We start from the raw sequence: 22,021 nt of genomic DNA on the forward strand, positions 1-22,021 counted from the left end.
CTGAGTAAGACTGAGTTCTTGTCTCCCTGAGTTTTCACTTTGTTTTGGTCTTTGACTCTCGGCAGGAAGTCATCCTGCAAACTGGATCTTTTCTGACCTTCTCTCCCAGGAGGGATCAACTGAGCCTTAAAGGAATAGTACACCCAAAACATGATTAGCCTTCATTTTCTACTCACCCCCATGCTGAACAACACTCTGGAGTAGGTTTGTCCCGATCCGATACGTGGATCGGATCGGGACGCCGATATTGGCAAAAAATGCGTATCGGCAAAGCATGTAAAATGCCGATCCAGACTGCCGATCCAGTTTTTAAAAAAAAATCCAGTCCATATTTTCCAGTTTCGCCGATTGAAACGATCCATTCCACCATTTTGCGCCAGTGTTTCCCTGTTTTGCATTTTTATTAAAACTTACAGTAATACTTGCACCTTTAACTGTTTACGATTTTACTGCTCACTGTGCAATTTCAGATTGCTATTCATAATTTTGTCCAGTTTGTGTTTATCTCTTAATAAACAGGAAAGTTTGTTGTTACCAAGCATTGTGTTTTATTCAATCTCACCTAATTTAGCTGGCTAGATGTTATCAAGAGTACTAAAACCCTTTTCAACATGAGTCTTACAACTAAGGCTAAATACTTTAACTTAAACTCAAATACATGCTCGGATAGGCTGGTATCGGCCAGTATCGGTATCGGATCGGAAGTCCAAAAACAATATCGGTATCGGATCGGAAGTGCAAAAACCTGGATCGGGACATCTCTAATATATATATATATATATATATATATATATATTAGTGCTGTCAATCGATTAAATTTTTTAATCGCGATTAATTGCATCAATGCCTGAGTTAACTCGCGATTAATCGCATTTTAATCGCACATTTTTTTCCTGATTGAAAATCATTTAAATACTCTCGATGACATACAAAAAATACATACAGGCTAGGTTTGTGCCAATGTTCTTTTTTTAAATGAAAACAGGTCACAGATACTGATTTATGCCATAGAAACATATGGCAAGAAGATGGGGAGGCATGTAGCAAAAAATAACAAATATGTAGCCAAAAAAAAAGGCCCTGAAAACAGGCTGATGTAAAAGACAGTCTTTACAGTTAATACAGTCTTTTGAACAAAGACAAGCATTTTACCCTACTGCTATAAAATGTAGTACAGTTAACATTAGATTTGAATTAACCAAGGTAATAATGAACAATTTTCAATCAATACATCAAAATCAATAGACCAACATCACTAGATGAAGGTAGTCTATGCTCTAGAAAGTTACTTTTCAGCCTCTTAACAAAAATGAGAACACACACACACCCACTCACCCACACACAGACACACCCACCCACACACACACACACGATACCGACCTGTGGCGTACACAGACGGCAAGAGTGCTGCTACGAGATTCCATTTCACCTCAGTAATCAGTTTTCTCAGCGTATTTCAGGTTGCTACTGGTTACCAGACACTCAACTTGTTTGTTGGTGGTGGGGCTTAAAGAAAAGGCACTAGCGCTACCCAGCGTATGAGCGTCTTTTTCCCTTGAGGAGCTCCGCTCTGGAAGCCTATGAGAAATGCATACACTGGGGGAAAATAGCCCCGCCTTCCCGCAGGCTGCAGCGGGATGTACTTGGAAAATTGTACCATAAAACCACATAGCGTTAATCTCACGTTAAAAAAATTATCGCCGTTAAAATGGCCTCGCGTTAACGCGTTAATAACGCGATAATTTTGACAGCACTAATATATATATATATATATATATATATATATATATATATATATATATATATAAAAAGTAAAAAAAAAAAATAATTTTGTCGACCCCCATGCAGTACCTCCGTGGACCCCCTAGGGGTCGCGGACCCCCTGTTGAAGACCTTTGATATATAGCATACAACGATAGAGTAATAAGTGCAAAAGTTTTTTCACCCTTTATTTGAGCAAGTAAATAAAACTATCAGCCCATTGATTACACATATCAGCCCCTATAATAAAACAATTATTTATACCTATTTTTATTTACCTACACAAATCACGTACAAATACAATTATTTTAAGAAAATGCTATTTCCTTTTATTTCAGCTTTTTTACCATATAATGATTATGGCTTTCTTTACGTTGTCCAGAAAAGGTTTGAAGAAAATAAATACTTTTCTAAGGAACTGTTAAAAAAAAAGTTACTTCTAATTTAAAAGCTGGTCCATACTACAAATGCGTATACCAATGTTATACTCTAATGTGACATCAGTTTCTAAACTGTGAGAAGAATATTTGGACAAGGACATAATTTATTGTTTTATGTCATCATGTTGTTATATCCTCACAATTAGCTTTCCAGTTATGGCGTCATCATCTGAGGACTGTGTGCTTCCTTCCAGCTGTTCTCCACCTGATTCGTAACGTCACTGAAGTTTCCTGTGTTGACTGGAGCTGCTGAACACTTGTGAATATTGCTTTCCTTGCTCAAACATTAGGCTATAGTGAAAGGCAGGGGTAACCAATTAAAAATCAGAGGGGTCTCAATAAAAAAAATCATCAACCAGTAAAGGTCTGGAGACATTTTTAATTATAATCCGTTACTTTAAACAGAATTTAACACTGAAATAAAATGAGATTTTTATGCATCCATGTTATAGATTTAATTTTTAAATAAAAAATATATTTAAAAAAAGTTCAGTTTGGTATATAGACAATTTCCTGATTCACGTATTTTATAAACCACCTGAACTGAGCGTTTGTTATTTTTCTTTTTTCTGTCTTAATGTTGGCAGTGGGCTTTAGGCTGCCCTGCAAGGCTTTAAACCTGGGTTTAAATGGAGACTAAGCCATTCTCAAGCACATATCAAGGTGCTCATTTTGAGCCTGGATCCAGATTTATTGTTGATTCTGTTCATGGTGGAGAATCCTGCTTCACAGCAGCAGGTTGAGCCAAACATCCTCTAAATGTGCAGGGTCATCTTTGAGCACGCCATTTCACTTTTCTTTCACCAGTTCACCGCAGTTCTTCCAGCAGTCCACACTTTCTCTGCTCTCTTTTTCTCATGGTTTTCTCCTTCTTTCCCATCGCCCGGCTTGCCATAGGTTTGCCTGCTGTGTCTAAAAGTAGCAGCAGCAGCAACCCAGACTGACAGCTCATTGGCTCATTTGGATCACGTGCAGCCTGGAGCCGGACGCTCCGGAGGGCTTTACCGTATTAACAGGAGAAGCGGCGCAAGTGAAATTAGACACTGCCGTCGGATAACATGCGGTAATTTATAAATGTTTTAAATCACATTGGGGTTAGCTTGTTAGCTTCCCAAAATCTGAGGGTTTCTAAGCTCATTTTCAACAAGATAACAGAGTTAATTTTATTAATTTGATGAATACATCTCAAGTTCTATTGAAAACGTTCACATTTACAAATATTACAATTTTTTAACATGCTAAATTTGTGGCACTTTTGGCTTTCCATACTTCTGCTGTTCGATTGCTGCTATTTACAGACTTCTGTTTGTGTTAAATGTTTGCATTTGAGCACCAAATGTTATGGTCAGCAGCTGAGTTAGTACGATAGAATCTTCCTTCTATTCATAGATTCAGATGTAGAAACAATTTAGAGTCAATTCAGTCCAGATTAGAATCAGCATAGACCCTTTAGGGAATAGTACACCCAAAACATGATTAGCCTTCATTTTCTACTCACCCCCATGCTGAACAACACTCTGGAGTACTTTTTTAATATCTCAAATGCATCTGGAGATCTGGGAGGCTTTTTGCTGTCTGCTGACATTCAAATAATGGAGGTCTATGGCGCCCGAGACAGAAAGGTCCATAAAAGTCCAAAAAAACGTGTCAATATTCCTCCATACTGCTCGTCCAATGTATTCCAAGTGTCCTGAGTGGGTAGCATCCATAATTTACTCGAAACGAAGTCATTTAGAATGTTGTTAGAGCATAAACAGTAGTGTATAGGATTTCCTGAAAGCGCGTTCACGACGCTACGGAAACCGCGGCAGACCAACCCAGATGAAAGTGCGCATTCAGCGTCTGCTTTGCCGATAATGCAAGCGTAGAAGAAGAAATGTGCTGTTTACCTGTGCAAAGAAAGAAACAACGAAAGAAAAATGTCTGAGGACTTCAGTGTTGAGGAAGAGCATGAGTTCTTTGCCGAGCTGAATGCGCACTTTCATCTGGTTTGGTCTGCCGCGGTTTCCATAGACTCGTGAACGCGCTTTTAGGAAATCCTATACACTACTGTTTATGCTCTAAAAACATTCTAAATCACTTTGTTTCGAGTAAATTATGGACGCTACCCACTCAGGACACTTGGAATACATTGGACGAGCAGTATGGAGGAATATTGACACGTTTTTTGTGGACTTTTATGGACCTTTCTGCCTCGGGCGCCATAGACCTCCATTATTTGAATGTCAGCAGACAGCAAGAAGCCTCCCAGATCTCCAGATGCATTTGAGATATCAAAAAAGTACTCCAGAGTGTTGTTCAGCATGGGGGTGAGTAGAAAATGAAGGCTAATCATGTTTTAGGTGTACTATTCCTTTAATCATAACTATTGGACCTGCAAAAAAAACACTAAAAATCCCAAACCCAAGCTGCTGAGTTTAATAACACCATCATAGTGCTATCAAAGATCTAGACCAAAGTGACGGAGCAACTTTCTGAGCCAAACCTCTGCTCACTGAATGACAGCTGGTAATATGGCAAGAATTCTGTGCTTTATCTGAGCTGTTTAATAAACTCCAATTATCTATGGCAACCCATTTTATGAGAAAATTTAAAGAAAAAAACAATCGGAGATTTTATCTAATATCAAATTAATGTATTTCTTCACAAGCATTTTTTGGAAAAATAAATAAATAGAAATAATAAGTGTTCTTGGCCTGATGTTGACAGTTGGAGGGATGCCCCCCCCCGCCCCTGTCAGATAGTATGCTCACCTTTGGGAAACAACTTCGAAATTTTATCAGCACAGGTCACTAAGGACAACACTGCAGCTAAAACGCTCTCCTAACTTAGCTGCCCACAGACCAAAAGTCTCCTCACCAAAATAGAAACATTAGCACTCGGATGTTTCAAGACAGACAAACAAGTGACCACCAACGCACGGTAGAAATATAACACTGGTATTTTGTTCTGAACTCACAGGCCAGTCATTCCAGCTCTAACCACACCATGTCGGTAGCCCAAGGGACAAAGTGGAGACCAGTTTTTACATGAATATCACTTCTCCTTCTGCTCTTAGGCTGGTTTTACACTTCTGTTTTCACAACCAGGGCTCAGAGGTCAAGAGAAAATAGATACTTCTGCTGACAAAGTTATGCAGAGGAACTTCCCACATCCCCCCTCCGTTCATTCAAACCTCTGCATGACTCGACCACTTGTGGAACTTTGGTTTTACCGTCTAGGGAACACGCCTGTCCAGCATCATAATATGCTGTTTCAGGACAGGTTCAGACAAGAACTCTTCTCCAAGTTGGTGTTTGTAATATGCCTCTCACTACAAATGTGTAGAGGAAAAAAAAGAAAAAAAGCCCATAAATCTTCTGCTATACTGTGCAGAACATCTCACTCCAGGCAACCATCTGATTTTATACTTTTCATCCTGCTTTGAAAGACCAGTTGACTTAAGGATTTTACTCGCTCTATTAGATTCACATCACATGGCTCCGATGAAGCACATGAGTTCAGAGGCTGGGGGGCCCATAACTGACATGAACAGAAAAAAAGGGACAGTGTTAAAAACTGTAGAGAGCATTCATTCCTAAGGGACGATCCTACATGAAGCCTCAAGCAATTCCAAACTCCAAAAGTGTGCTGCTGACACTCAATTTATAGTGTGATTAACTCTTAAAGCTACAGTGTGTAATAATTACAGGGATATACAGTCAGAAATGTAATATATTATACATAACTATGTTATTTATCATCATCTACGAGCTCAGCCTCTTAACCTTAATATTTGCGTTGCCTTAGAATTCGTTATTTATAATTAAATAGGAGCCGGTCTCGCAGCCATGGAGGCAGACATCTTTGCGCTACGGCAGCGCAGAGCCAACAAACTAGCGATTGCGAGATCGCCCATTACGCTCGAAAGTAACTACGGCAAGTTGAGAGAGATGAACTGAGACGGTACTGAACAACAGATGGCAGTATTAAAATTATCTATGTAAACAAACCTCATCACTTGAGAAGGTAGGTGATGCGGACGTCATGGAAGACATTTTGTTCCGTAACACTCGCCGTACTGTTGGGGGGGAGATGCTCATATTGCTGCGGTCTGAACGTTAGATGTCGCTGAAAATTACACACTGTAGCTTTAACTGTAAAATTAATTTTATATAAGAGGGATGGGCGATATATTTCGAAATTTTAGAAATGTCAAAATTTTTTCAAAAGAGATACAGATTGATACTAACCTGACTCCGCCAGATGGATTTGCTCCGCAAATCCATCTGGAAACCTTCCGTTGAAGTAATTTTGGGAAGGGGTGAAAATACTGGTTAGCTGATTGGCCTATGTTGGTGATAGACGGGCCAAATAAACCAATCAGATCAACGACGCAAATGACGTACTAACAGAGCGACGACGAAAACACAACCACAAGCCAGGCTACTCTTGCCGAAACCAGTCGGGAGAAGAGCAAAAACATCTTTTCCTCTGAGAAAAGCCTCCAGAGCAGTCTTTTGCTCTTCTTTCAGTGAAGAAATACTCTGTAATTCCGATAAAACTTGCTCGATAGCCACGCTAATGCTAGTTTCATCGGCTGAAGCCGCCATGTTCTTTAGACTGAACTGTCGCGCTTCTCGTTGCGTCACACCTCAACCCGCCTCAAAGCCAACGCTGATTGGGCGTTCGTTTGGCGAACGGCTCCAAATTTTCTTTAACGGAGAGTCTCCAGACTGATCTGCGAGTGAAATCTTGAAAGCTCGCAAGATCAGGATGGTCTCACGAGGCTATGTCTTCTCAGCATTTTACCAGAAAGTTCTGTCATCAGCTGCTTTCTCTCGTCTACTACTAATCTGCCTGCCTACTATTTCAGTCCATCAACATTAGAGATAAGAAAAAATATATTTTTAAATATGACACTGTGGCTGATTATTGGGCTACCAGAAACATTTGATTATAAGACCTGCTTTTTAAGAATAGCTTTATGAAAGGAAACCCATACAGAGATAAATCTAGCTTAAAAATAGCAAAGCCCCTTTTATGTACAACGTGAAATGCTGTTGATTTTAATTAAAATACGGTGATTTATATGGGTTGTGTCCATTAAAAAAGCAAGAACAGGACATCTACAGATGCAGTAACAACCATGGGAATATAAAGAGACTTTACGGCATTCATTTCCAGGAAGCACCTGCACAACAAAAGGAAAAATATATAAACAGAAATTTCCTCATTTTTGTGTGAGGCTTGGTTTATTCAACTCATTGGCTAATGATTTATGTTTTTTTTCCACATATTTTAGAAGGAATGCTAAATGAATGTTTGCCTTTCGTTTTACCTTTATATCCTTACTTTTATTCCATGCCACAAATCAACTCAACAAGCACCCAAACAATGAAATCCCTCACAGACCACCCAAAGCTAAAGCCGTCCAATTTCTCTACACAAACCCAACCGAGCTTCACCTTAAATCCTCATCATGTCCTGAAACAAAGCTACAGCGACTCTAAGTTTGCTGACATTGCTAAAATATCACCAATGAAAGTGGCGGCTTACTTCAAACACCAGAGTCTCGTTAGTGGGGCCAGCGGCGTAAAGGCTCTCCGGCTTGTTGAAAGAACGCTGATAATTGAAGACAGTCCCACCAAAATAGAACCGCCCTGGCCAATCCACAGTCCAATCCCTGGTCAGGTAGTACTTTTTCTTCAGGGAACGGACAGCCAGGTAGCTGGTGGACACCTCCATTTCCTGGACATGGATGCTCCTTGCTCCAGCTGGCACTGTCACCATAGAGTAATACTCTGGGAAAGGATGTCAGGAAAAGAGTCACCTGTAAAAATTTATTTACTAGCGGCTCTGTAAGTCCTACTTTTTACTTAACCAGAATAATAATATTCTTTATATGCATTTAATCTTTTGTTGCTCATTATCTGCTGAAATGCAAGGCTTTCTCACTTATATATTAAGCTAAACTGCACAAACTAAGTGGAACTTACCATTAGCCCGGTGCTGAAGTGTGTACTGGCCCTTTAAAAACTTGCAAGTGGAGTTGTCTCCTTTACAGACCCCACAGGCATCAAGGGAGGCCTTGGAACCCAATATGCCATCACAACCCACAGCCTGAAAAGATTAATATGTTTTGTTTTACAGGTATTATGTCGAGCATACAATACAGCAGACCTTAAAAGTGTTGACAAAGCTTCTAAAATCCAATCCTGTGAACTTTACAATAAAAAAACAATAGTTGGAAAAAAAAAAGGTACTAAAACCCGGTTGTAAATCAGTCACTCATTTACTTTAGACCAAATTTTAGTACTCAGCTCCCAGAGTAGGAGCTTGTCAACATTCCACATCTTAATATTGGAACATCTGATCTCTCTGTTTTCCTGAATATTGCCAATTCACTCAGGATGGGAGAAAATGTTTTGTGCACAGCCCACTTAAAGTTAGATTTAAGCCCCAAAATCCTCTCAGATCTGTGGGCTTAAACTTCACTTCCACATGAAGAACAATAACTCCTGCTCCATTATGCTGTTACCAAACTATTTAACTTTAGATATAGTCCCTGATCTTCAAATATTCCAAATAACAAGCTAAATGGCAGGATTTTTTTTTTTTTTAAAGGTATACTATGCAACCGGTGTTGATTTTCCAGCGAGGCTCCCCCCAGAGGGCGGAAGTAAAAGTGCACCGTCGTAAATATGCTCAGCTGTTCTCCTGGTTTCTCCGTCAAGCCAGGCGCGGTTGTTTTGAGCTTAGCAGACAGGCGAACGCAACGAATCACCATGTCTACTGCGGTAAGTGACTATTTTGTTCCGATTTTCGAGTTTGAAAATTTAGCATGTTTTCATACATTATTTGTTATGCATGTGTCTAAATAACAAAGATTGTAGTTAGCCAAGTTGGAGTTCCCATACATTTATCCGACTGTCGTTGGGGGAAGGGGGTTCTGATTTCTGTGGTTTTGTACCTCGCGCACTGAATGGGCTTTCGCTGTTTTCTCGCTGGTTCCGCCATGATAATTGCACAAATATCACCACTGCGCTAGCAACAAGCATGACTTTCACTGTGGGCGTGTAGCACTTCTCGACGTAAAGCAAGACCGACCCTCGCGATGCACGAGACTTCTGAGCCTGTGGGTGCGGGCCGAGGGCTCCTGCAATTGCAAGTACTGTATTTCCCCTACAGACCACCAGGGCGGCCGAGAAAACCTTTGTTCGTCCTGAAATGACTCATTTAATCATCCAAAACGTTATGGAACACATTAATTAACTGAAAAATGTTGCATAGTATGCCTTTAAATGATAGAACATGAAAAGTATGTTATTAAATTAAAGAAATACCCCAACTTTTACCCCAACTTGATTCTGAGACATTCTTTATAAGTCCTAATGCAAATAAAAACCTAAAATAAAATAATGAATTTACCTCACACACTCCGTCAATGCAGACACCTTCTCTCTGGCTGGAGCAGGAGGTGCCGTCTTTCACTTTGCTCGACATGGCAAAGAAAAAGTCAAAATCTTCTGCAATGCAGTAGAGTTTACAGATGTCCTCCTCTGCAGGGAAAGAAAAAAATGCTATGGAACACTCTTTCTCTTTGACCAGGAGAGTTTAAAATGGAAATGAAAGAAATTGGCAATAGAAGCACTTTGTGGGCCCATTGGTTTATTTTCAAATTCAGCTCAGTAATCACAGAAAGGCCTCCAAGGTCCCCTCTGATTAAAACAAATGATGGTGAAGGTGACTTGGACCAAGAACGAATCTGTTCTTCTCCACATGGTCCCTTTCATTCATGAGCAGTTTAAACCAGACTGAGATGACAGCAAAGCTCTTCCTCACCACACTCCCTCTCCCTTTCACGGTGTAACAAAGCCAGCCTGCAGGCTTTCCTTTTGTAAACCTTTCCTTCTGTTTGAGGCTACAGGTAGCTACATGTTTCCCATGCATAAAAAAAAAGAACACAGCAATATTTTCCTGCAGCTCTGTGACTCTGATTATTGCAACAGGAAATAGTTTTCTTTTTAAATTCATTGAAAGGGATCAACAATCACTTAACACAAAAAATACAAATGCATGTCTTTAATCAGCTGACATCCTTACCGTCCACTTTGGTGTAAGGCTTCCACTTGTAGTACCAGCCTCTGAAGGGTTTGCTGTTGTACTCAGCACACTGTTGGGCCCGGAAGTCCAACGCATTGAAAGGGCAGGGCCGAGTGTTACACAGCTGGTTGTGTCGACTTGATCCCGGGCAAAATCTACCATTGTTTTCTGGCCTGGGTTGAGGATACAACAAGGTATATTAATAATGTGTTGCTGGCGGTCCATCAATGGCAAGTAATATGGAGCTTAAACAGATTTATTGCAAGTTTTTACTGAAAAATATCTTTTCATTAGCTTTTCTATTTGACCCTTTATGATTAAAACATTGTTTGATGTGCAAACTGACGCCTCAATAGTTCTGCACTGATGCATCTATAAGCCTTTTGCTTATTTTCCTTGAATGTACTTCAGGTCTGAAGTTCCCACCCTGTTGTGCGGATGGATCTAACTTGGCAAACGATCAAAGTGTTATATTTAAGTTTGATTTTGTGGATACTCAGAAGCAACTGGCATTAAGCCAACTCAGACAGCAATGGCAACGCCACGTCAGGTAAAAAAAAATCCAAAAAACATTGAAAGAAGTCAAACTTGGTAACGAGCTACGAGAACGTGCAGAAGTGTGCTGCAGTTCTGTGTTTTGGCCAAAGATGGCAGTATCATTTGAAAACTCTGTAATGCCTCTTTGGTCAACTTCAGTGTAACAGATTATTTTACAAGAAAGATGGGAGGCATTTAGACAAGAACAGCAACAAAATCTGTTTAGAATTGTTTCCAGCATTTCTTGAATGAAAGATTTCCTATTCTGCATTAATAGTCTTTTTATTGATAATAAATATAGATATTGACGACGCATTGACTCCAGCTATTAATATTTGACATAATATCAGGGAAGCACAATATTGAAATTTAGGCCAATGTTCGTTAAGTTGATATTTTCCAGGCTTTGCAAATAACAGTTCAGGTATCTCTTTCTGATACTTTAAAAACAATTAATACCGCCAACATTTTTTTTAGCATGTCTTCTGTAACAAACTTATGCTTCAATTGGGAGCTTGTTATCTGCTGGTGCAGGCAGAAGTTTCACTTGTTTGTGACAAAAACAGTACCTATTAAATACACTGGTAGAATGGCCAATGTTTGATATCTAGGTTCTGTCCAAACATCTACCCCAACCCCTAAATCCTTCAATCAGTATATACACTCACCGGCCACTTTATTAGGTACCCCATGCTAGTAACGGGTTGGACCCCCTTTTGCCTTCAGAACTGCCTCAATTCTTCGTGGCATAGTTTCAACAAGGTGCTGGAAGCATTCCTCAGGGAGTTTGGTCCATATTGACATGATGGCATCACACAGTTGCCGCAGATTTGTCGGCTGCACATCCATGATGCGAATCTCCCGTTCCACCACATCCCAAAGATGCTCTATTGGATTGAGATCTGGTGACTGTGGAGGCCATTTGAGTACAGTGAACTCATTGTCATGTTCAAGAAACCAGTCTGAGATGATTCCAGCTTTATGACATGGCGCATTATCCTGCTGAAAGTAGCCATCAGAAGTTGGGTACATTGTGGTCATAAAGGGATGGACATGGTCAGCAACAATACTCAGGTAGGCTGTGGCATTGCAACGATGCTCAGTTGGTACCAAGGAGCCCAAAGAGTGCCAAGAAAATATTCCCCACACCATGACACCACCACCACCAGCCTGAACTGTTGATACAAGGCAGGATGGATCCATGCTTTCATGTTGTAGACGCCAAATTCTGACCCTACCATCCGAATGTCGCAGCAGAAATCGAGACTCATCAGACCAGGCAACGTTTTTCCAATCTTCTATTGTCCAATTTCGATGAGCTTGTGCAAATTGTAGCCTCAGTTTCCTGTTCTTAGCTGAAAGGAGTGGCACCCGGTGTGGTCTTCTGCTGCCGTAGCCCATCTGCCTCAAAGTTCGACGTACTGTGCGTTCAGAGATGCTCTTCTGCCCACCTTGGTTGTAACGGGTGGTTATTTGAGCCACTGTTGCCCTTCTATCAGCTCGAACCAGTCTGGCCATTCTCCTCTGACCTCTGGCATCAACAAGGCATTTCCGCCCACAGAACTGCCGCTCATTGGATGTTTTTTCTTTTTTCGGACCATTCTCTGTAAACCCTAGAGATGGTTGTGCGTGAAAATCCCAGTAGATCAGCAGTTTCTGAAATAGTCAGACCAGCCCTTCTGGGACCAACAATCACGCCACGTTCAAAGTCACTCAAATCACCTTTCTTCCCCATACTGATGCTCGGTTTGAACTGCAGGAGATTGTCTTGACCATGTCTACATGCCTAAATGCACCGAGTTGTCGCCATGTGATTGACTGCTTAGAAATTAAGTGTTAACGAGCAGTTGGACAGGTGTACCTAATAAAGTGGCCGGTGAGTGTAGAGCGGGGCTTTATATAGTAAACTTCATAGTGAACACAGTTGACTAACCGTTGGACAGAAAATCACTACTTTTAGCTCGAAATTGGTCGCGTAACTACGCCTCCCTGCACAGTGCCTGCGCCAACATTGTTATTTGTCACCGCTATCGGGTAGCGACAGCCGTAAGCAACAGCGGGCCGCTGTGACAACAAATCCCATGAGGCATTCTGGGATACATTTGCTCATCTAGTGACATAGATGATCACTAACCATTATATAGTGCCTATATAATGGTTAGAGCGGACATTTGGACACAGCCTTAGTGTTAAAGCCAATAACGGTTGATATAAATAGCACATTGATAATATCTTTCATCCCTACTTAACATAGGAAGGTTTTTTTTTACAGGTATAGCCAGGATTTCAAATGGTCTCTACCCAAACTGTCCTCTGTAAAACTGCTGAATTTGTCTGGCAAAATACCAGATTTTCCAGACTATAAACTGCGACTTTTTTCCTACACTTTGAACCATGAAGATAGAGCTTTTCAGTGGATTTTTCCTAACAGTTAGGGACTAATTGTGATTAGTCAAAGAGTTCTTTTCTTTTTCAAGATTTTACTGTCATTACGTTATCACAAGTACAGAGTAATGAAATGAACTCTCTGCATTTAACCCTTCCCATTGGGCAGCAGTGAGCTGCTCTTGTGCAGACGGGAAACGCAGAACCTCTGGTGTCAGGACTCCAGTCTATGTGTTTGTTTTTTGTGTTGTTCTCCCTTCCACCAGCAGGAGGCGCCTCGTTCTGGTGCGCCTCCTTACACACCTGATGATGGTTACCTCGTTAACGGAGTGCTCTTAAGCTGCTGATTGCCACTACCTCGACGCCAGAGTGTTTGCCAGTTTCTGGTACTCTAGCCAAGCTGAGTTTTTGCTGAGTAAGACTGAGTTCTTGTCTACCTGAGTTTTAACTTCGTTTTTGTCTTTGCCTCTCGGCAGGAAGTCATCCTGCAAACTGGACCTTTTCGGACCTTCTCTCCCTGGAGGTTTGGATCCACTTTTCCCCGAGGAAAGGTTTGAGTTTACTCTCTGAGCAAGGGAATCATCTCCACAACGACCCGTTCAAGTACAGCAGGAAATCTGAGTGGCAGTCAGTTTCTCCGTTCACCAACAACCATCCGAGTTCTGGGTAAACCCTGTTCCGCCCTCCACTGAATCAGAATAATACTGGAAAAAAGCACACAGATTGGAGTCAAAGCTTCTACAACTTCTCTGGAAACGTGGGTCTACAACCAGATCCTCTTCTCCAAATCCACAAATGAAATTTCCCACTGAGCCTGAACTAATTGTTTGTCTTCCCTTTACCTTCCAGTTCCGGTCGAGCTCTGCACCGTGCCTTATCTCTTCAATAAACCTGTTAAACCTTTCCCCTGCATGTGGGTCCGAGCTTTAGATAAAATCATGACATCTGGGTTCTAAGCTCTATGCTCTAACCACTAGGCCGCCACTCCCTAATATGTACTTATGATATAAAAATAATGTTTTGCCCAAATCTATAATCTAGCTGATGCTACAACAACTAGGCCACACATTTCACCATTTTGATTTGTAAATCTCATATCCACTTCCATCTTTTTTACAGTTATACACCATGGTTAGTTGTTCTGTCCTAGAAAAATTCGCTGTAATTCGAGTTATAACATCAGGTTAAAAGGTTTAAGGAAAAGGAAACCTTAGCAGTAAGATGCTTTAAATCTGTACTAAACTATGTTTTTCAAGGGGCCAGTCTGTCTAATATTATGGTTTGTAACAGTGAATAAATATGGGAAATAGAAGTAGGAATCAGAAGAAAATGGAAGTTTGAGATTATTTTCAATCTCAATTAAACAAAATCCCATTTGTCCTATTGTAAAAAAAAAATGCCAACACAAGCACATGAAAGGATTTATTAAAGAAATCCTTTCAACGGCATTTGATAAGCAGTGACAGCCTCTCATCTGAAGCCATGTTATCCTGCTCTTATGGAGCTCTTTTTGAACTGTAAAAAATACCTCTTGTTACACCATAGGAAGCAGAGCTTCTTAACAAACAGCAGGCTGCCATGTCTGACTTCCCAGGCTTTCTAAAGTTCTGCCAAGCATTCCCAAACAACCACCAACAGAGAAAATTGAGTCTGCCTGTTTACCAAAGTGAATTGGACACGCACGTAAACACCCACACAGCCTGGGGAACCGCGCTGTGTCTAATAAAAATAACAGCTTACAAAGACAATCAAAAAAAGTAACAAAAATTAAGAGAAAACGTTTAAATTTTCTGCGGAATCACTGTATATATCTGTGTCCACGGCATTGGGAAGGAAATTCTCAGGGTGACAGTTTGCCTGCATTTTTCTTCAAACTCAGCTTGGTATTGCCTCCGTTTGGACCTGCACTCAATCACAAAACCACTTGGCTGCCAAAAATGATGAAGCTCCTTCATGGTTTGAGAGCATGTGAGCAACCTGCTCTGTGCCGATCTTCCTCCCTTCAGTGAGATGGGGGGGATTTCGGTCCTGGTTTTCATAGTCCTGATCCTGTTAAGACTTAGCCGCACACAAACACAGACCATATGGTAAGGTGCTTACGGCAGCCCAGTGGGGAACTCCACCGTATACACCATCAGTCAAGTCATCCTAATTAGAGCGTAGAGGATGCTCCATTTCATATGGAGCAGAGTTAAATCCTCGTCCACTCCGATCCTCTTTGTTTTTTTTTCCGATCCCATTATAAATCTTCAGCAATGGAACACTGCAAAAAAATCTAAATCTAGATAAGCCATTTTTTCTTAAAATAAGTGCATTTGTTTTTGAATTGAGGAGGTAAAAGAGACATTATGCCAATGGAATAAGACAATTTACACTTAAAATAAGAAAACACAATTGCATTGTCTTATTTCAAGTGCATATTATCTAATTATCTTATTTTAAGAGTAAAAATACTCATTCCATTGGCAAACTATCTCATTTACCTACTCAAATTAAGGGTGAATACACTAAATTTAAGAAATGTTTACTTATTTCTAGATCGTTTTTGCAGTGAAGCAGATTTGATCAGTTTTTGCACTGCAAAAAACATCTAGAAATAAGTAAAAAAAGGTCTTAAATTCAGTGTATTAACCCTTAATTTGAGCAGGCAAATAAGATGATCTGCCAATGGAATTAGTATTTTTACTCCTAAAATAAGATAATTAGATAATATACACTTGAAATAAGACAAAGCAATTGTTTTTTTCTTATTTTAAGTGTAAATTGACTTGTTCCATTGGCAAAGTGTCTCACTTACCTCCTTAATTCAAGAAAAAATGCACTTAATTTGGGCAAAAATGACTTATTTAGATTTCCATTTTTTGCAGTGTGTGAAAAACTTCATGACCCTGAAGGTTCTTTAGATGTCCCAGTAGCCTGGTAAATCTACCTGGCAACAGGAGCGGAAACCCCTGTAGGTCGGGGGTCACCATGTCTGCTCTTCGACCCTTTGTGACTCACCTGCTCCCTCCCTGTCTCTCGCAGGATTTTCCACCATTCCTTGAACACATCAAATAGATCCATATTCCATTTAAAAGACTCTCGGGGAGCTCCGGTAAAGCAGGCTCCAATTAAGAATCTTCATGTGCCCCTTTAAAAAAAGGTGTTGACATATTAGGCTGCCAACAAAACAGGGTCAAAGTAATGAACCAGCTAATCTCCCAGGCTTGTTCATAGGAGATAAATTGACAGTCTTTGACCTGAGAGGTTGTCTTTGGGGAAATGGAGTAGAAGAAAGTGAAGTATGGTGCCTCAGAAAAGAAGAAATACAAGCACACCTTTCAACAATTTGTCACATGTAGCTGAACACTTTGATAGAGATTTACTGAAACAGAACAACCCAAAGCAGCCTGTATTGTTGAAGGACCAGTGTTGGGCATGTTACTTTGAAAAAGTAACTAGTGATAGTTACTTCTCCCAAAAAGTAACTGAGTTAGAGAGTTAGTAACTGAGTTACTCCACAATAAAAGTAACTAGTTAGTAGTAAAAGTAACTATTGCGTTACTTTTGCGAGTGTATGAAATTAATAACTGGGGATGTCTAATTCTGAAATCCTGTGTTTGGGTTGTTATAGATACTGCAACATGTAGCTCCATCCATCCATCCATCCATCCATCCATCCATCCATCCATCCATCCATCCATCCATATTTCTCCCTTTCTCCGTATAGACTAATGATCGTTCACGCTCTCCGTAGTTCCCCTGTGGCGCGAGCACAGGGCGGCCGTTATGCGCCTTTAGCTAGCATGCGTTTCCTGACGCTTGCGCGGTGAATCGTGCCGCCGCGCTGTGCGGAGATGCAGGGGAAACCGTATCTGATGGGGAAACGCAGCTCGACGTAACACCGGTATTTCCATCTGGAAAACGCTGTTTTGCTGCTGGAGTCCTCCTCACTCTCCATCCTCCCCTCTCTCATGACACGCGCACGAGTCCTATCATGAAAGAAGGTTAATTGTGCGACCTGAGTAACGTGCAGTAACGGGGGGACGGCAATTGTAACTGCGTTATAGTTACAGTAAGAGTAATCATTTTGATTACTCGTTGCTAAAAAAGGTTAGCGGCGTTAATAACGCCGTTACTTTCAACACCGTTACTCCCATCATTGTGAAGGACAGTTAGAAGAACTAAACTAGCGGCCGATTTGACCGATTAATTATTTCACAAATTATGATTTAAAAATAATACTGTGTGCATGTGCATTTAGTGCGACTTTAATTGCTATTAAAGTATTTAAAGCTTTGCAAATCCACATATTGACATTCAATTCATTCAGTTAGGTCTGGGTTTAATGATAGAGAAATGTTCAAATAGTTTTTTCTGAGTTTTTCTGAATGATCTGATTGGATCAAACCAATCAATTTTAATTGTATTTGTAGGTTTTGGGCCATTGCTCGGTTGGATGGAGAATCTCAGGCCCAGTTTCAAGTTTAACAAAGATCTAACAGGTTGATCCTTCAGGGTTCGCTTTTATTTAGCTCTATTTATCTTTTGATGAATTTAGACATCTTTACTCAGCATTTTAAGAAGGCTTGCACTGCAAAAAAAAAAACATCTAAGATATCTAGTGTGGCACTCCGGACTGTAAAAGTGAGAGAGAGATAATGCCATCAAAAGATCTGTCTGAGGTCATCAGAGGGATGGTGGGTTATTCTGGAAAGGGGTCAAAAGAAAGTCAACCAATCCAGCGTACTGAATCTACTCTAAAGCTGCAGGAGATTTTAAAAAATGGGAAAAAAAGTTTACACTACAAACAAACTGCAAGGGGCCCAATCATGTAGTATGACTTCACAACTCTCAATGCCAGAATCTCACTTTGCTAAAAAGGGTTTCTGATTATGATGGTGCCCTGTTGGCTTCATAGGTTTTATTTCTTCAATCAGCCCTAAAACAAAACTGAATCAGTTGTAGTCTGTTGCAAGTCTGCAATGAATAACAAGGAAGTATTGGAGCAAAGCAAGTTACGAATGCTGAGTGTAGGTCTGGAAAAAAGAGAAAAAGTCCAAAATCAAATGTAACAACGCACAAAAATATGGGATGCCAAATGGAATAAGATAGAAGTAATGCTCTAAAAACAATACTGTATGAACACTTTGGTGTTCACTGAAATGTTCGCGGAAGCTTCCAAAGCTTAACCTGACTCCGCATATCCATCTGGAAACCTTCCGTTGAAGTAATTTTGGGAAGGGGCGAAAATACTGGTTAGCTGATTGGCCTATGTTGGTGATAGACGGGCCAAATAAACCAATCGGATCAATGAAGCATATGACGTGCTAACAGAGCAACGACGAAGAGGAGCCAATTGAAAGATCAAACTCTTGCCGAAACCAGTCGGGAAAAGAACAAAAACATATTTTCCTCTGAGAAAAGCCTCCAGAGCCGTGTTTTGCTCTTCTTTCAGTAAAGAAATACTCTGTAATTCCAATAAAACTTGCTCGATAGCCACGCTAATGCTAGTTTCATCGGCTGAAGCCGCTATGTTCTTTAGACTGAACTGTTGCGCTTCTCGTTGCGTCACACCTCAACCCGCCTCAAAGCCAACGCTGATTGGACGTTCGTTTGGTGAACGGCTCCAAATTTTCTTTGACGGAGAGTTTCCAGACTGATTAGCGAGTGAAACCTTGAAAGCTCGCGAGATCAGGATGGTCAAACGAGGCTACCCAAAGCTGGCAAAGTGATTGGTGAGTGAGTAATATAGTGATTGCATACTGCAAAGTTTATGTCTAATAATAAAACCAGGTCCAAAAATTATTTTCACATTGAAAAATACTAAGGATGGATGCTTGGCATATATCGCTTTATATCAGGTAACAATAAAGTGTTTTTGTGGGCTTCTTTTATAGAACCTTTCAGTTCCTTGAATGCTTCTGTGGGACCTATAGGATGTTTTTGACACTGTTTACATCTCAATGCTGGCCTGTCCAAACAGCACCAGTTGAAGTTTTGTAAAAAATGTGTGGAAAAGGCTTTGGGACAAAAAAAAATAAAGGCCAGTCAAACCAGAGGAAACCTGGACAAATACCAGGATTGATTCAATAATGTTACTTTGACAGATTCGCCTATAGTTACGTTATCTGGAAAGCAGAACAGAGGAGCAGTTTGACATAAATGAAATACATCACTGCTGGACCTCACAGTGAAGAGGCATAGAACTAGAGCTCCCATGGTTTTTGAGGATGATGGCATCATAGATTCTGCTTTTCAGGACAAAGTGACACCATCTAAAATGATTAAAGCTGGAGCAGACCCCCATCCCAGAACATGAGGTTGACCCAAGGACTGACTGGCATGAGCGAAAATATCCTGGAATGGAGATGAAGCCCATTTCTTTATCGTTTTTAGCTCCCTCTGAGAAATTCATCAAATATCTCAAAGCTGAGGAAATGGGATCAAACTTCTCCAGACTGATGACAGAGATGGGTAGATGATACAAGAAGCATCTCACAGAAGCTAAATCTAGAAGGGATAAGATTTACTTTCAAGGGTAGGAAGTCTTTTACCTTTTCCTCTGATGACACCTAATTTTTGCTGATTACTAATGAATTAAAGGTTCATTGCTTTTTTTTTGGTGCAGTTTAATCATTTGCTTCTTCTAATGATTAAAAATGACCCCGGACACCAGTATAAGAACATTTCTGACAGAAGGAACAATTACCTAGCCTCGTGAGACCATCCTGATCTCCCGAGCTTTCAAGATTTCACTCGCTAATCAGTCTGGAGACTCTCCGTTAAAGAAAATTTGGAGCCGTTCACCAAACGAACGTCCAATCAGCGTTGGCTTTGAGGCGGGTTGAGGTGTGACGCAACGAGAAGCGCAACAGTTCAGTCTAAAGAACATGGCGGCTTCAGCCGATGAAACTAGCGTTAGCATGGCTATCAAGCAAATTCTATCAGAATTACAGAGTATTTCTTCACTAAAAGAAGAGCAAAACACTGCTCTGGAGGCTTTTCTCAGAGGAAAAGATGTTTTTGCTCTTTTCCCGACTGGTTTCGGCAAGAGTAGCCTGGCTTGTGGTTGTGTTTTCGCCGTCACTCTGTTAGTACGTCATATGCTTCGTTGATCTGATTGGTTTATTTGGCCCGTCTATCACCAACATAGGCCAATCAGCTAACCAGTATTTTCGCCCCTTCCCAAAATTACTTCAACGGAAGGTTTCCAGATGGATATGCGGAGCAAATCCATCTGGCGGAGTCAGGTTACCAATTACCTAATGATGAGTCTTATGTCTTTATGTGACTGCTTTATCTTGGTGTAAAATGGCCTTAAACGTAACATGAGCTAACAATGATATCATGACTTGGCCCCATAGGATTTCATATTTATTCCTCACCATCTTCCGTCCACCCTCTTGTCTCGCTGATCCCAAAACTCACAGTTTAGCAGCTGCAGACAGCGGCCTCTCCTGCAGAGATCCGTTTAACGCCGCAGGAATGATAAATGAACTTGACAGCTAACGCGGTTTAGAAGGCTTTGTGGCCCTTTTTCGGTCTGCCAGTCACGCTGTATAATGTGTATCATATGAGAAGCAGACAGCCTCAGAAAGCGTCTTTGATCCTTTGCAGGGATTAGGAGACGAGTCGACTGAATCGGACAGGGCAGCCCCATCAGTCTGTCTGCCCCAGTGGTAAAGAGTGCACTGATAAAGTGAATGAAGAAAAGAAAGGGGACTGGAGAGGAAGATAAGAGGAAAGCCCATGCCTTTCCAAGCAATATAAACCTAATGCTTAGAAAGGTATGGGCTTTTCTGTTATCTTTAATGCACTTTATCAGAATTGGGAAATAAAATATATATATATGTCCTAATGGACTTTTTGGAAACCTGCAGCAGTTATTTTTGCTCCTAAACCATTTTAGAGGAGTCCAAGAGGGTCAGGTTATCCTGTTAAATTATCACTGAAAAGGAAAATATCCAAATGAGATAAAAGTTTCCAGTTGGTAAAAACGCAGAGGAAGTTTATCAAGGTGAGTTTGATGAGCTTTTTGGCCCTGGAACAGTAAATCTTTACAATGCAAAGAGTCCTTTTTGCCCTCAATGTAACTTAAAAAAAACTTCTCTAGAGCTGAGAATTAATAAGTTGATGACCTTTAAAAAAAAATAAAATAAAACCACATCATGTTTAGCCAAAATCAATTTGTGGTAAAATTCACACAAAATTAGATGCTTAAAGGATCATTTCATTAAGAAGTTCAGACCACTTGAGGTTTACTAAGCTCATTCGAAATTTCTAAACTTTGTCAAAAGATCCAGAATTGAGAATCAATAGGAACCAGAATCCAAACAAGGAATCGGAATCACTGGAATCCAAAGATGCCCAACCCTTCCTACTGTCAGGACTCCTGTCTGTGTGTCTGTGTTTGTCTCCCTTCCTCCACCAGGAGGCGCCTGGTTCTGGTCCGCCTCCTCACACACCTGCTGATGGCTTCCTCGTTAACGGAGTGCTCTTAAGCTGCTAACTGCCACTACCTCGACGCCAGAGTGTTTGCCAGTTTTGGGTACTCTAGCTAAGCTGAGTTTTGCTGAGTCAAGCTCAGTTCTTGTCTACCTGAGTTTTAACATTGTTTTTGTCTTTGCCTCTCAGCAGGAAGTCATCCTGCAAACTGGATTTTCCGGACCTTCTCTCCCTGGAAGGATCAACAGAGCTTCAAGCTTCAAGCTGGGGTTACAGGAGGTTTGGATCCACTTTCTCCAAGAGATCGTTTGAGCTTCACACTGAGAAAGGGATTCATCTCCACTACGACCCGTTCAAGTACCGCAGGAAATCTGAGTGGCAGTCAG

At 40.8% G+C, this 22,021-nt stretch overlaps 1 protein-coding gene across 2 annotated transcripts in view; it reads right to left on the reverse strand.

The window, feature by feature from the left end:
- Positions 1-22,021, reverse strand: part of adamts18 (ADAM metallopeptidase with thrombospondin type 1 motif, 18) — a 127,884-nt gene that overhangs the window by 46,733 nt on the left and 59,130 nt on the right. For both annotated transcript variants that reach the window (XM_038267332.1, XM_038267333.1), the window contains 4 exons: positions 10,287-10,459; positions 9,612-9,742; positions 8,180-8,303; positions 7,740-7,984 (listed from right to left, as the gene is read on the reverse strand). In XM_038267332.1, coding sequence (XP_038123260.1) covers positions 7,740-7,984; positions 8,180-8,303; positions 9,612-9,742; positions 10,287-10,459 — 673 coding nt within the window. The remainder of the gene's footprint in view (positions 1-7,739; positions 7,985-8,179; positions 8,304-9,611; positions 9,743-10,286; positions 10,460-22,021) is intronic.

This window comes from Cyprinodon tularosa, unplaced genomic scaffold (genome assembly GCF_016077235.1).
Source record: "Cyprinodon tularosa strain WSP-4 unplaced genomic scaffold, ASM1607723v1 ctg67, whole genome shotgun sequence".
NCBI classification, from domain to species: domain Eukaryota; kingdom Metazoa; phylum Chordata; class Actinopteri; order Cyprinodontiformes; family Cyprinodontidae; genus Cyprinodon; species Cyprinodon tularosa.